This window comes from Parasteatoda tepidariorum, chromosome 6, assembly GCF_982258835.1.
Source record: "Parasteatoda tepidariorum strain Cologne lab strain chromosome 6, Ptep-v5.0, whole genome shotgun sequence".
NCBI classification, from domain to species: domain Eukaryota; kingdom Metazoa; phylum Arthropoda; class Arachnida; order Araneae; family Theridiidae; genus Parasteatoda; species Parasteatoda tepidariorum.
Genome location: NC_141760.1, coordinates 109578653 through 109594064, shown reverse-complemented (window position 1 = coordinate 109594064; position 15412 = coordinate 109578653). Strand labels below are relative to the sequence as shown.

The 15412-nt window shown below is 29.7% G+C and overlaps 1 protein-coding gene across 12 annotated transcripts in view; it reads right to left on the bottom strand.

The window, feature by feature from the left end:
- The window catches only part of LOC107449379 (regulating synaptic membrane exocytosis protein 2), a 92847-nt gene that overhangs the window by 15644 nt on the left and 61791 nt on the right, over window positions 1-15412 (bottom strand). For all 12 annotated transcript variants that reach the window (XR_011636321.2, XR_011636320.2, XM_071178230.2 and 9 more), the window contains exons 11-16: window positions 15200-15371; window positions 13067-13229; window positions 9970-10213; window positions 6006-6172; window positions 4585-4732; window positions 3522-3721 (exon numbers count right to left, since the gene is read on the bottom strand). Coding sequence is in view for 10 of the 12 variants with exons in the window: in XM_071178230.2 (XP_071034331.1) it covers window positions 3522-3721; window positions 4585-4732; window positions 6006-6172; window positions 9970-10213; window positions 13067-13229; window positions 15200-15371 (1094 nt within the window). In the remaining 2 variants the exon portion in view is untranslated. The remainder of the gene's footprint in view (window positions 1-3521; window positions 3722-4584; window positions 4733-6005; window positions 6173-9969; window positions 10214-13066; window positions 13230-15199; window positions 15372-15412) is intronic.

Genomic DNA, 15412 nt, shown 5'->3' with positions numbered 1-15412 from the left:
TTGGAAACATCTGAAAAATAAATAAAAAGTTGGTGATTTATTCTTATTTTGTGATTAGGTTATTTTTCATCATGTACACATCATCAAATTATGATTCTGATTGGCTGTATAAGTTTCTTCTATAAATAAGTATCGTTCTCAATTCTTTCGTTTTATAATAAAGTGCATTCATATATAAAAAAAGATTTATAACTAATAACTGTTTTCTAAGTATAGATTTTATGTTTTAAAGATTATTATTTTTCAAGTCTTGCTAAGAATCGATGTGGTACCCACTATTCCGCATTTTAAAGATGTAACCTTTTTTTTTTTAACTGAGAATAACTTTCATTTCATTTCAAATTTTAATTATATATTTGGAAAGCGAATCGTAGCCAGATATATAGTACTTCTTATCAATTTAATTAACATTATAGTGACAATTAATATAGTGTATCTTATAGTATATCTAATCAATATGGTGACATTTTATGTTTAATTATTTCTTTTGGAATGCATTGTTTTAACCCTTATCTCTTTTAACAAGGAAGAATTTTGCATAGAATTTTGAGGGAAACATTTTTCAGTATGAATGGTGTCAAGTGCTATCTTCTCTAGGTAAAGTCTTTATTTTTTGGAAGGGATAAAAACTTTTTTGAGCCTTTCTAGATCTAAAATAACAGGTTTAAAGATCTTAATGAAAGGATTTGAGTAAATATATTCTTTTCAGAAAATGTCTAAAACTGCCACTTAGCACCCTTCATCCATTAAGACTAACAAACTTAACAAAGACTAACAAACTAAGACTAAGACTTAACAAACTACACCATTGTTGTATAAAACTAAAATAGGATCCAACCATTGAAAAAATATAATTTCTTTGACTAAGCTACTCAAATATTACACAAGTACTTTTATAAACTCATTCCTGACAATTTTCACACATAAATCGAATATCTCACATAAAAAATTAATTGTCTTTAAAAATCAATTTATCTATAATTGATTTTAATTGCTTAAAAAATATTTTTTTCTAACATTTGTCTGTAAATTTTTTTTCAAGTTCTAAAATTTTTTTTCCAGGGTTCCCACTCTTTTAAAAAAGCAAAAATTAAGCACTTTTAAGCACCTTTTCTTGAAAAAATTAAGGACTTTTTTAAAATAGAATGATTGTTAATGATCGAATATATACATATATAGTACAAATGACAGTGCCAATTAGTTACATTTCATAAAAAAATAATAAACAATTTTATTATAACGTAAGCACTGGTATAATTACATTCATTAACAGGGCTCGCCAAAGAAGTACCAGGCAATTTTTGCAAACCCGGGTTGGGTTTTCTAAAAAAACATTTTCAGATTGTTAAAGGTTAACGTCATCTATGAAACTAATACGTATTCAATTTTTAATGATTTCAATGAAATTGAATGGTAAAATTAAGTCCAGAAATTAGGATTTGCAATTTTTTTCATGTATATATATATATAAATAAAAAAAAGAGCAAATAAAGAAATTTGGCAAAAACATTGAAAAATTTATTACAACAAGTTTTTATATTTCACTACTAGACCTGCATCACATATTTATTTGTGGGCCAATCTTGCTAAATGTTCAGTTAGGCCAAAAAAATTCTTTCTTTCCTTTTAATAAAATGTTTCATTTATAAGGGTATATATTAAGATAATTAATACTAAAAAGTTGAATTAGAGTTATGATTGAGAATAGTTTTCTTAACTGTGCCATGTAAAATATCTAAGCACCTTAAATCATTCCACATTTTTTTCAAAAGGCTTAATTCAATATATTTTTTAAATTCATTGCGATAAATATTTTTATGAAAATTTTTATAGAATAAATATACAATTACATTTGAGAAGATTCATAATTTTCCTACCAATTTGTTTTTATTAGTTCTTATCATTAGTTTTTTATCAGTTAGTAAACATGTAAACAAAAGGGTCTAAAACGATTTTTAAAGGCATCAACATATTCCTATGGCCAGAAAATTAATAACATTCCTTAATTAACAAATACTAATAAATTATTTTTATTTTAATCACTTATAGATTTTTACTAGTAATATTTCTTTATCATCCTCTATCATTCATAATATACTCTAACTATTATTATGATTCAATATTTTATTTTTATCACAAATTAACGGTTGAAAACTGAAAGTGGTATTCTTTTATTATAAAATAATCCTGTAATATCACCTTATCAGGTAACGTTTTGTAAAAAAATATTGAAATTTTTTATGAAAAACATATTGAAAACGGTATATAACTTAACAATTTTGAAATTATAACTAAACAACAAATGTGCTATACTTACTTTTATGATGAGCTTTACACAAAATTATTTTTAACCAACCAAAAATTTAATAAAAAAAAAAAAAACAAAACAAAAAAAACAGTATATTAAGCTGCAATGTTAACTGAATAAAGATTTTATTAAAATCTAAGGATCTTTTAATTGAGTAGATTTAAATATTATATAACAATCTGCTTATCCTTAAGAAACAAAAATAATAGCATAACAGTCTAAAACTTAAAATTTTTTTTACATTGCAACTAAACAAATTACAAATAATTAACAAATATTTAACTTTCTTGTTAGAAGCAAACCATGCATTCTTATTTAGTACGCAGGAAAAAAAATTGAAGTATTTTGGAAAAAACTTGAGGTTTTCATCAAAAACCCAATAAAATCCAGGTTTTTGATGAAAAACATAGGTGGGCTGGGATTTTTCCAACCCTGTTTATTACAGATCTATTTAATTTTTAGTACAATCATGAATTTCACAAAAATGTCACTGCCTTCAATAAATTTAGTTACTTATTACACATTGAAATATTATACAAATTAATTTAATTCCTCAAGATTTTAGGAAATAGTTTTCGTTATGGATTCTAGTTCAAAAATTATTTCTGATACTTCTTTTCTTAGGGTTTTACTTAATTCCTATAACCAGATTACCAGTAGAACTGAATTTTTTGAATTTTGAAGGTTAATGTGGGTCTTCAACTTAAAAAAGCATTATGCAAGAACCAATATATTAATAAAAGGACATGCTTTCTTCCCCCTGCCTGAAGCCCCCTCTAACACATTCATTTTTGTCTTTCTAAAATGATGCACACCCTCTATGCGTGGTCTAATTCTAGGTGATAAAAGAACGGTATTTTGTTTTAAAAAATTGAACTGAAAAATTGTTCCGATCAACTCTAGTGATGCTGAAAAATTAAGGACTTTAAAAACCTTGTACCAAAATTAAGTACTTTTAAGCGCCCTTATATTCCAAAAAAAAATTAAGCAGTTTTTAAGGACCATGGGAATCTTGTTAATTTTATTACCCCATCAATTTCTTTATCACAGACTAAATTAATTGAGGTGAGCATATCAGCTAAAGACTACTCTAATAAAGGATGCTAAATCTATAAAGAAGCCACATTTCTCTTCTAAAGGATATTTTTGGTATCAATTGAAAAATGGATTTAAATACATATCTGTGGATTCGTACCATCAATGAATTACATACCTGTGACACTCAGTTGTGAAGTGCTGTTGCTCTTTTTGGAAAGGTAGGGGGTGGCAGAGTAGGTGGAGGGTCGTCGAATCATGGTCTTATTATCTGTGGCCAGTCCAACAGCTGTGTCGGACAAGCTGCCATCCATTTCTGCATCTCGGGATGATGGATGGACCGGTCCCCCATATGCTGAAGAACGACCCGTGAATTCCCTACAAATAAATCAACTTTATTAATACTTTCTGTTAAATAAATGATTGCAATTAAAGTTATATCCTTAAAAGGTTATGAAAAAGAACTATTGGTCAGAACACTCTGATATTTCAGTGGAGTATACAGGAAGTGAGGTGAATTTGATTATTTGATTGGCAAAAGAAAAAAAATCATCAAATATTGACCAATATATGTAGCTGTACTTGCTATAGGATTCTATTTAAAAGACATAGGATATTGTTTAGACGTTATGTTCAAAGTCCAACTACTAGAACAAAACAGTTACTGGAAAATGTAGAGTATTTTTTGATAGAACTAACTCACATTTGAGTTACATGGAAAGGAAAACCACGAAAATCTATAACGGTTAGCCTGACAGCAAGGGGACTCTAACCCTTGATCCGTTTACCACTGAAAATATTTTACATCAGCATTGTGGTTGGTGCGAGTCAGGTGCAAAATTTGAATCAACCAGCCATTGCCGGGATTTGAACCCGATGGAAAAAAAATGGCATAGGTGCATCAATGTTATTAAGAAAAAGGACAGGGAGCATTAGGATTAAAAATAAAAAGGCATGGTCCAGCCCTCCTCAAAAAATCAGAAAACATGAACACTGAGAACTAAACTCCATAAAAATATTTTAACGGTTTTAATTACTTTTTTGAAGAAAATTAAAAAGCCTTATACGTCTATAAAAAAGGTCAATTTTAAATAAAGACATTCTAAATTTGAAAATCAGATTATGAACTTGCGATTGGAAGTTATTAAAGCGCATGCATAAAGGCAGGCTTTCAATAACATATAGAGATAAAGCCTTCAAAATTAAACATTGTTAGTAAAGTGCGTGAATAAATACTTTACCCGAGAGTGCGACTGTTTCTGTGAAAGGCACTGCTGAGGCTAAACTTGGAACTTGACTCTGAGTCGTCGGGACTAACTAAAGAGCTGCTCACCCCCAATGCTGCTGCCATTCGTGATCCACCCCCACGGCGCTGTGGGAACTCAGCACCTGTTGATATGAAAAGTATTAAATGATTGGAATTGAATGATTAATTCAACAATGACACATTTGTTGAACTACTAATTGGGTACTATAATGAGTAATTCTACATTACATTTGTTGAACTACTCATTTGGTACTATAATGAGTAATCCAACAATGCCACATTTGTTGAACTACTCATTTGGTACTATAATGAGTAATCCAACAATGCCACATTTGTTGAACTACTCATTTGGTACTATAATGAGTAATCCAACAATGCCACATTTGTTGAACTACTCATTTGGTAGCATGTAACAGGCTTTTTTCTTCATGCATCCAGCTGGTCTGAAGGCTTACACAAATATTGTAACATACTTATAGTAATTTCAAAGATATCCTCAAAATGACCATTGTATATGTTATTGGCAAAGTTCGAAATCCAGCATTGTATATAATGCCTAGGCATTGTTTATAATGCCTAAAACTAGCTGGCAATGTATGAAACGATTTATATTTCACACATTTCCTAGGCGTTCTATAGAATTTCAAATGAGAAACCAGCAAAGTATAAAATACATCTCAGATTCGCCAAAATGTCATTCAAGCCTGTCATGTTGCAACAAGTAGGTTAATTTCTTATTTTTTATATGAAAATTTTGTTTCCTTTAATAAGAAAAGCATAAATTATGTCTTGTACAGTTTTCATTTTTCTTTACGCATTTCGAATAAATTTTTTAATGGCACTCTCATTATTTTTTCAGAATAACATTTTTATTTTTAAGATATGCACATCATTTAAAAAATAACTTCATCAGGATGGTTTTTTTTTTAATACTTTGCCTAAATGATATTTGTCATTCTATAGGACACCTAGGTACTATATATACAATGGCAAGGGAAAGTATGTAATACTCCTCATATTTCATACCTTGCCTAAAAACATGTGGCATTACATACAATGCCTAGGCATTCCATAGAATACCGGCGTTTCATACTTTGCCGGTAATATATACATTTCAACTATGCCAACAACTGGCATAAAATATTGAGTGGTAAAACTTTAATTGATCTAAGACAGGGATGACAGAACAATGAAACAACTTATAATTAAATAGAAAATAGATAAAGATGCTTTGCAATTATACAAAGATACCGATGATAATGGCGTTAATAATGAGAATGATGGTAATATAAATTATAAAATTTAATTATTTGTTATCTGGACTAATAAATTCTTCTAAGGGACCTTGGGAAAAGAATAATTCAGCAATTAGAATGAGAGGTAACAGCAACTCACCAGAAGGAGGGGTAACGGCAACTGCTGGGTTCTTTCCTTTCTTCATGTATCGCTCTTCTATATCAATCCTGGAGAAAGGTACTTGTGGTAATTGGCGTTTCCTATACTGGTTATTAGAAGAGGATGCTGCTGGCAGTAGGCGTCGAGAATGATGGAACGGAGCTGCCCTGAAAAGAAGAACATTATTTCAAGCACTGACTGCTACGCACGTAAACCTTTTACTTTAACAGGGTTCCCACTCAATTTTTTAAAAATAAATTCAAGGACTTTTCAATGACTTTCAAGGATCAAAAATCAAATTTTTCGAGGACCTATTCCATATAACAGTTATATGCTAAAGTACATATCAACGATTTTACAATATATGTATATATATATATATATGTAACATGCGAGACTACAGCCTCTCTTATAGTACGCCAGATGTCGCTCGCCTTAACGAAATGCAACGAACTTTTTCGATGTAAAGGAAGAGTTAGTCAGTTGGAATTGTCTGTTGATGTTGTTTCTAGAGGAAACTGGTAACCTTAGTGGTTAAGATTCTAAGTGAATATGTTATTTGTTAATTGTAGTATGTTTCTGTGTGAAACTGAGAACCTGTGTGGTTCGAACTTAATTGGTTAAGAGTCTGTGTGACTCATTTTATTATTAAAGAATAAGCATAATCATTAATTGTGTTGATTGACTTTATTAATGGTAACCAAGGCATTTATATTTGGTGTCAGAAGAATTCTAATTGAGAAAAAAAAACTCTAATTAACATAGGATACTAGCCAACATTTAAAAACTAGCATCAGTGAAAAATTTAATGAAGTGAATTAGATGAAGTGAATTAATGAAGCTGAAGGAATTATGCATATTACATTAAACAAGCATAGTAAATAATTAATAAAGTTTGTGTAATTGCACGGTTATTAAAATATAAATACTTTTTTTTATTATGTCAGATCAAATTCTAGGTTAAAGAAAATGTATATAATTAGATAAGATATCAAAATATATCCATTTAACATATCTGTTTCAATTTTAATAACAAATAATCTATTTTGTTACTTCAGAATATCAGTAATGTAATTTGAACATAATAAAATCTATTGTAGAACAATATTTTGCAGATAACTAAAACTTACCAAGCTTTATTTTCTTCAAAATATATTCATAACACGCGAAGCGTGATTTTTAAAATTTTGTGAACATGCAGTTTTAAAAAAACATAATTTTCAAATTGTATTTATACGAATCTAGACATACGATATGTAAATCAAAATTAAAAGAAAGGTGAAGTAAGTCTCGAAGATTGCGTAAATCACGTATCACTATGCGTGATTTGTAAGTTAAAATTGAATTGTGGTGTATGTTTCTTAAATTGGAACAATATAAACAGTAAATGATACAAAACGCACAAACTAACAAGACGTAAATCACAATGTGTGATACATAAATCACTGTAATGTGAATTCTGTTGCATGATTAGCTAATAGTTTTCACGTGAATAGTGATCACTATGACGCAAATTGCAATTTGTAAGGTGCTTAACATAGAACAGCTATGTCTGATTCTTAAATCATTTTGATGAGAATTGTGAGTGGTAATTCTTAAATCTCTTTTTTGTGAATCGCAATGCGTGATTTGTAAACTACTAGGACGAGAATTGCGAGACATGATCCTTAAATTACTTAAAAACGTATCGCGTTATATGATTCAGAAATAACTTTAATTGAAATCACGGTGTGTGATTGATAAATCACCTCATGGTGAATCATGATGTGTGATGTAGAAAATACCTTAATACGAATCTTGATGAGTAATTTGCAAATCACTTTAAAGTAATATTCAAGATGTGATTCAATAATCACTTTAATTTAAATTGCGATTCATAGAACATTTTATATGACTTCAGATCCGCAAATCAAGAATCAGTTTAATGTGAATCAGGATGTTTATTCATAATCAAAGAAACCTGTGGAACTAAATTTTATTTATTAGCAGTAAAAACTAAATGTAAAAATTTGATTATAAATGATAAAAAATTAATTATCCTTGGCACATAAATTAAAAGAAGGATAACAATATTAATCTGTCGTAATAATGAAGTTAACACATTGAACATATGTCTAAATCGATTAAACACTAGATATCACATTCAAAAACTATGACTACAAAATGTAAAATTTGAGAGAAATTTCAGCTTTCAAAACATCAGAGAGATGAACAATAATCTGGTGAGAAAAATCTAAGAGAGAGAAGTTTTGCATCTTCTTCAACCCTTTTTCACTTCAAGCATTAAAAATTGCATCTATCAGAATTTCTATAATTTTCCTTTGAACTTATTTATTATTTTTTTAATGCTTTTTTGAAAGAAAGATTAGTATTATTTAAATTCCTAAAAAATCAAGTACTCTTCAAGTACCCTATGGCAAAATTCAAGGACTTTTCAGGGCCCTGAATTTTTTCAACAAAATTCAAGGACTTTCAAGGTTTTTCAAGTACCCTGTTTAAAGTAGATTTTTTTGTTGTTGCAGGACCTCTAAATCACTTAACCCCAGTTAAGACTTTTACCATAATATGGAGAGAAGTTTGCATACTTTTTTTTCTTTCAAATTTCATTCATAAGAAAGAACAAATTAACAGTGTTCTTCCATTTTTATTAATTTCATTTTCAAACTTTATGCTATAATATTATACTAAGATATACTATCAATGATGTATCATGCAAGAGTCCATTAGAACTTTGAAATTTTATGTTTATGGGAAATTTAAAAAAGTCCTATTTTCTAATGCTGAGATTTCTATGAACAGTTCTTTTGTGGCCACATTTCTTAAGACCCCAAGAAATGTTGAATAACTCATAAAAATTTCGTGGATGCCTTTATTTGATTCTAAGCCTTTAATAAAGGAGAATTTTAATGAATTTTTTGTGTGCATTGCATCTGCTTGTTTTCATGGAGGATTTTTCATGTTTTTCAAAAACCATAATTTTGTTTGAGAAGTTGAAATAAATACACATATATTTTGGCTTACATTCACAAAAGAAAATTCTAGTAATCTGAATATGTAACAAACTGGCATCAAGTTTTATCTAGCCTTATTAGCCCAAAACATGATTCAGAGGTAGGGTGAGCTAATCATTTGCAGAGTAGATGTTTTACCAATATTTTTTGCTATCATTGGCAATAATTCAGTTATTATTGATTTTAAAAAAGAATTCATTTAAAGAGCATTGATTGTAGCAAAAATATAATGCCATTTTGTTACACCTAAAGGTATGACTAAGATTTAACCCTAAGTAGTTTTATTATTTTTAATACAAAAATATCTACAGCTATTGAAACACCTAAATTATATTAAATTTTTCCATTGAAAATTAACAATTTCATGCAAAAAATAACACATTTTAGTTTATGAAAATGCTTATAAAACTGTTTTGGGCATTTGTTTTATCACGGCAAACTACGTGATTATGATTAGTTTCGAGACTCTCATTTTTCTTCATAATTTAGGTAAACACTTTGGGAATTTCTGGCACTGAACACTCAACTCAGTGGGTAAGCAGCTTTTTTTTAACTTTTTAGCCTTGAATCTAGAGGACAAGAGAAGACCTGTTTAAAGAACAAGGTCACATTCACCTTTGAGAAGAATTCTTTAAAGCAAAACTAATCAACATTTGCACCAAATGGAGCTGAAAATCACGAAAACCTCTAATGCCTAGCCAGATACCAATGGAGTTCTGATCTGTCTCTACCAAAGTATAATTGGCCTTGGCACTGCCACCTTTGCTGGCAGGGAGCAAAAATAAAATTTAGCCATCTAGATCTGAGATTCATTCACATGTAGACTTAATCTTTTTCTGCTGAATCATGCCGACTTTTACGAAAAAGTTGCCATTAATTTTTCAAATATATAAGTACGCTTATCATTTTTGATATACAATTAGCAGTTAGTGAGCACAATTAACGGTGTATACCTGTATTGTGGCGGTGAGACAGACCTAGATCCGTGAACCGGCGTTCTCCTCTCTGATGAATCCGCCATGGATCTGGATCGCCTTCTATCTTCAAATCCGGTCTCTCTGATCCTTCCACGTGGGTAATCGGAGGAGGAGATAGGAGGAGAGTTTAAAGATCTTGATCGTCCACCCATTTCATAGGGTTGCCGATCAATCCCTTCATAGAAGGGAGAACAACTGTCAATGGCCATCATACGACGCTCTGCAAAACAACGTTATTAATGAATGTTGAAACAGGATGCGGAGCCAAATCTTTCAACAAAAAATAAGCACCTTTTAAGTATTTTATAAGCACTAAAAGAATATTTTTAAGCACTATATACATTAAAAAATGCAAAATAGTTTCCAAAGACTTTACATAATCGTGATAAAATAACTAGTTTCTGATATAGAACTTTTTTCCTGATTATATTAGCCGCCATAAAAAGATCAATAGATTTTTCGGTTTGATTTCAGAAGGTGGAAAATGAAGCCAGAAATTGAGAATATCTTGCAAAATGCAGCAGAGTTGCACATGAGTGTGCAAGAATCTCACCAACCCAGCTCAGTATATGCACAAGTAGATCTGCAAGTATTTCAGCAAGCATGTAAAATGATTGGCACTTGCATATGCTACGGACTGACAGTATGCCGAAATGCATTGCGTTTGAATGAATTGTGAAAACGTTGAATAGAACAATATGAAAACCACGCTTTTATATAATCCATGGTGAAAATCAACATGGTAAAGAAAAAAATTTCCTATTTGAAAAGGGAAAATTAAGCACTTTTTAAAAACACCCAATAAGAAAAAGCACCGTTAAGGGCTTTTAAAACATGAAATTCAAAAATTAGCGCCTTTAAGCACTTTTAAAAACGCTGCGCACCATGTAAAATAACCCCACACTCCTTAATTCAACAAATTTTGTTTGATGATTTTAATCATTGAAAATAAATTGCAAATTGCATGATCTTAATAAAGTCCAAGTTGAGAAATGACATATGAGAGGACCTAACACATATAGTTCAATGCATAATAAAGTAAAATGATTCAGAAAATATCATCAGAACTAGTTTTACTAAGCAATGGAGAAAAAAATATTTATTTCTATTAAAAATACATTATCTAACTTTTAAAACAGAAAAATACAATTTTTTATTTATTGATCTAACAATTTTAATGCAGTAAGATAGTGAGAAAATTCACCAAGTATGGTCCCCAGGTTACAATACTTTCTCTTTCAGACAGCTTTTCAGTCACTTGTTACTATGTTAGATATGTTAAAAATGGAAACAGTTAAAAAAGCTATTTAAAAATGCTTTTCAAAGTTTCTCTGGTTGAATTATGATTTTGTAATTAAGAATAACTATTACAAATATGCCTCTCAGCTACTATCAACATCATTCACTATCCTTGTTTTCCAATTAATAAATCAAACCTAGAATTCATATTCGAAAAAAAACAAAACAAATTTTGAACTAAAGGTAAAAGTATGTTTTCCAAAGACAAAAGAAATTTTCTAATAATTATATTTTAAATAAACAACAAGGATTTTTAAAAGACACACCTTTTTTATAAGATAAAATTTATACATAAAATTACATGAACAGGTGTCAATTTTTGCTTTTTCCCTCCTTATGATGTTTGGTCTTCTGATTCGGATGAGTTTTTGATTTTTTACCCGTTTGAAGAGTTAAACTCAAGAACCAACAAGAATGAGTAATAATTTTACTTCTCCATTTCTTATATTTATGTTAAAGATCGCGTAACTTTTTTATTTTAAGAGCTAGATTTAAGAAACAAGTTACTGATGAATAAGCCAATATTGAAAATTTTGTAACAATTTAAGTGCTTGAAAGTCAAGTTATAGAATGGAAGATATAGTATTTCTTAATGTGGTGGCATTTCTAAAAATGAATATGAGCATTTTTTTTCAAAGGCATTAGTAGAACTTGTAATTTTTAAAGTTAGGAAAAAAAACACAGATATAAGGTATTTATTATATGTGGATATAAAGTATTTATTATAAAAAAATTTAATAATTAAAGTTACACAGTTTAATATTAAAAATTATGAGTCTCAGGCAGTAAACATATTTGATGGTAGTTGCTGCTAAAATATAATATTCTACTTTGTTATAGGTGTTTGTGCAAAAAGGCAGGTGTCTATCCATTCAGTATTGTAACAAAACTGTTTAGAGAATACCATGGCAACAACTCCCAACAAAATCTAGCATGCCATCTCCAATTATTGAACTGAAAGATTGAATCGGTCCTTTATAATGTTCGATGTTCTATTTCATTTCCAAGTGGTATGTTCTGCACTTAGTTAATGTTATATGTGCTTTATAATTTTTTATATGATTAATAAATTTATAAAGAGTTAGTCAGAATTTTAATTTTAACAAGAATAGTTACACTATTCTGTTTTTCGAGAGTAAGAGCTGACTAACATTTTCTGGAAAGAGTGCTCAGATCTGAACAAAGGGTATGGGTGCAGATAAGAGTGTATTTCACATCTTACAATAATTTATTATTCAATACACTAAATTCAATACACTTAGTTCTGAATTATTAGACTATCAGTACTTAATTATTGTGGCTTGCTTTAGAATCTGTAGTTGTTTTATAAAAACATCTATATTAGGATAAATTCTTGATGATAGAAACAAAATTAGTTATTTTAGGTACCCATCAGCATTGAACAATATTATTATTTAGTCATAGCAGAAAAACATTAGTTCACAATTATATGCAGATCCAAATATGCAACAATATATATACTCAAATTGTGTAGGTTAGAAGAGTTAGTTTTTGATACTAATTTCTAAGGTTCTGAGGACTTTTTTTTAAAAAATTTAGTGTCAAAATTAGTTTTAGTATGTGCCAATGATCAATATTCTGCTATACTGAGGCATACAGTCTGTGAGTTGGCTATCCATACTTTAAATGAAAAAACAATAGCTTCAAACTGCATCTGGAACACACATCAACGCAAAACAATAAGTCTTGAGTTTTTGCATGATGGATTGAATAGAATGTGGAACAATGAAATGGAATCTGAACAAAAGAATACCGGTTCTTTCGCTGAACTTTTCATCGAAGTCCGACAAGTCGTCGTCGGAAAGTCTTCTATCAGGGGATTCTGGAGGAGATGGGTTAATCACGTTGTCCCTGTGCATTGACAAGAGGTACCACTGCGGCTCATTATTCATACTCGAACGCAAAGGAATCACCACCTGCAACAAAAAAACACACTCAAAAAAAGGTAGCATTAATATTGTTTATATTTTCTGCACATTTGCAGGCAAAATTATTGCTTTTGTTCTGATCAGATTGCAATGCACAATTTAACCTTCATACAGCCAAACGGAGGACATCACGAACACCACTTCAATTTTCTAATCTTACTTCCTTAAATTTCTTTTTATACAGTAGATATCTTAATAACACAGACATGAAACATTTGTCATTAGTTTTTCTTTGTCATCTTGTCTTTAATTTCATTAGTTATAGATCAATTAGCTTACCTATTAAACAATGCAATATACATATGGAACAGAGCAATATTTCATTGCTTTAAAACAATATTTCGATGCAAACTTCCTTAAAACACAAAAATATGCACTTAAGTATTCATTCATATGGAAAAAAAATTGAAATTATCAAGAACATTAGACATTATCATAGCTGCAAACATGAATAGGAAAAAATCCAGTAGATTTTATAAAATATAAATTTTATAACTGTTGTATAATATACTAAATATTTTTAGGGATTTTTATTGTCCTCAGAATACAAAAACTTTATCACACTAATAACTATATATAGTTTGTCTAAGCTAAGAACTCCTCCCACCACAAAGTCTGAGGCTATCTGGTGCTACGGAAACAAGAATGGTGAATTTTTGGGAGCATACCTTCACTTTAGGACTAACACAATAGACCAAAGAAAGATAATACTTTTTTCTTGCCGACTAGAGCCAAAACCACTCCAAAACAGTGACTCTGCACCCCTTCTTGAAGTAGTCATACCTCATTATCATAGTCACAGTCACAGGTCCAGGCGAATGTCTGGGGGAGTTCTTATTTTAGACAAACTATAAATGGTCTGCAATATTTTTCGTCCATTAATCATTAAATGAGTAATAGCTTTCAATGCTTTTTTTAAATTTTGAGAATTTCTGAATCGTTTTGGGATTTGTTTTATGGGAAAATGTTTTTGAAAAGGTTAATCATATTTTATGTAATAACTACTATATGCATAAACAGTATAAGAGCTTTCCCTGTACCATCAAATAATAAATTACCTATATAAATAGTCTCAAGAAACTAAAGTGTAAATAAAAAGTGGTTGTTTGAAAACTTAATTTGCTTAAAAAAATACAAATATGAAATATCAGATAGTATGTTTTAAGCACGACAAAAATAGATGCCTATTTTCAAAACATGCCAGACGTAAATGAAGAAACAAAAATGATTTATAATAAAAAACCTAAAGTTGCCAACAAAAGTGGAAAAATTAAAAAATGGAAACTTATTTCTATTATAAGAAAAAGGGAAATTTATTTTTCCATTTTCTGTTGGCAATTTTATATTTTTTCTTTATATTCACATTTGGCAAGTCTTGAAAATGGGTGCCTACTTTTGAAGTGCTTGAAACATGTCGAGTGTTATTTTATAACTGTATTTCTTTGAAGTGAATAAAATTTTTAAGCAGGTAATAACTTACTTACTTAGCATGGCACTTTCAATATTAATACTCTAAATAGTTTTTAAACACACATGCTTAAGAAACACAAAAATATGTACAAGAGTAATTATTATTTTAAAAAAAATTGAAATTATTAAGAGTATTAGAAATGAAATTCCGTCAAATTTATTGATTCTGGTTTTCTTTTCAGAGATTGTAAAGTCAAAGTGGTATATAGAGAATTATGGTTTACAGAACCATGTAATATAGGTTTTCTGTGTGTGTATACATAAAAATCCTTGAGAAAAAATCTTTGCATAGTCAGAATCACTAATTAGTACTTGATTGAGAATGAAGTAAAAGAGTTGCTCAAATTATGATCAATTCTACCATTAAGCTGATTTCTCTTTCTCCCATCCAATATTAATTAGCAATACATGTTGTACATAACTCAATATTTGAGAAGGATTCTAAAAATATATATTAAGGGTGGTCAATATGAAATCCTTATAAATACCTCTCCAAGGAATTCACTGAGTTCTCCTTTTGGGCTATAGTCCCAGACTGTGATCTGAAGCATCCGATGTTTGATCTGGGAGAGACGGAGGTCTGACAGCCTGACGGTGTCGTGCCATTGGGGCTCATTGGAATGCAAGACAGCTATAGAACGACCCTTTTTAGGCTGTTCACTATTAATAGAGAAAAATAAAATGGAGTAATAGATAAGAAA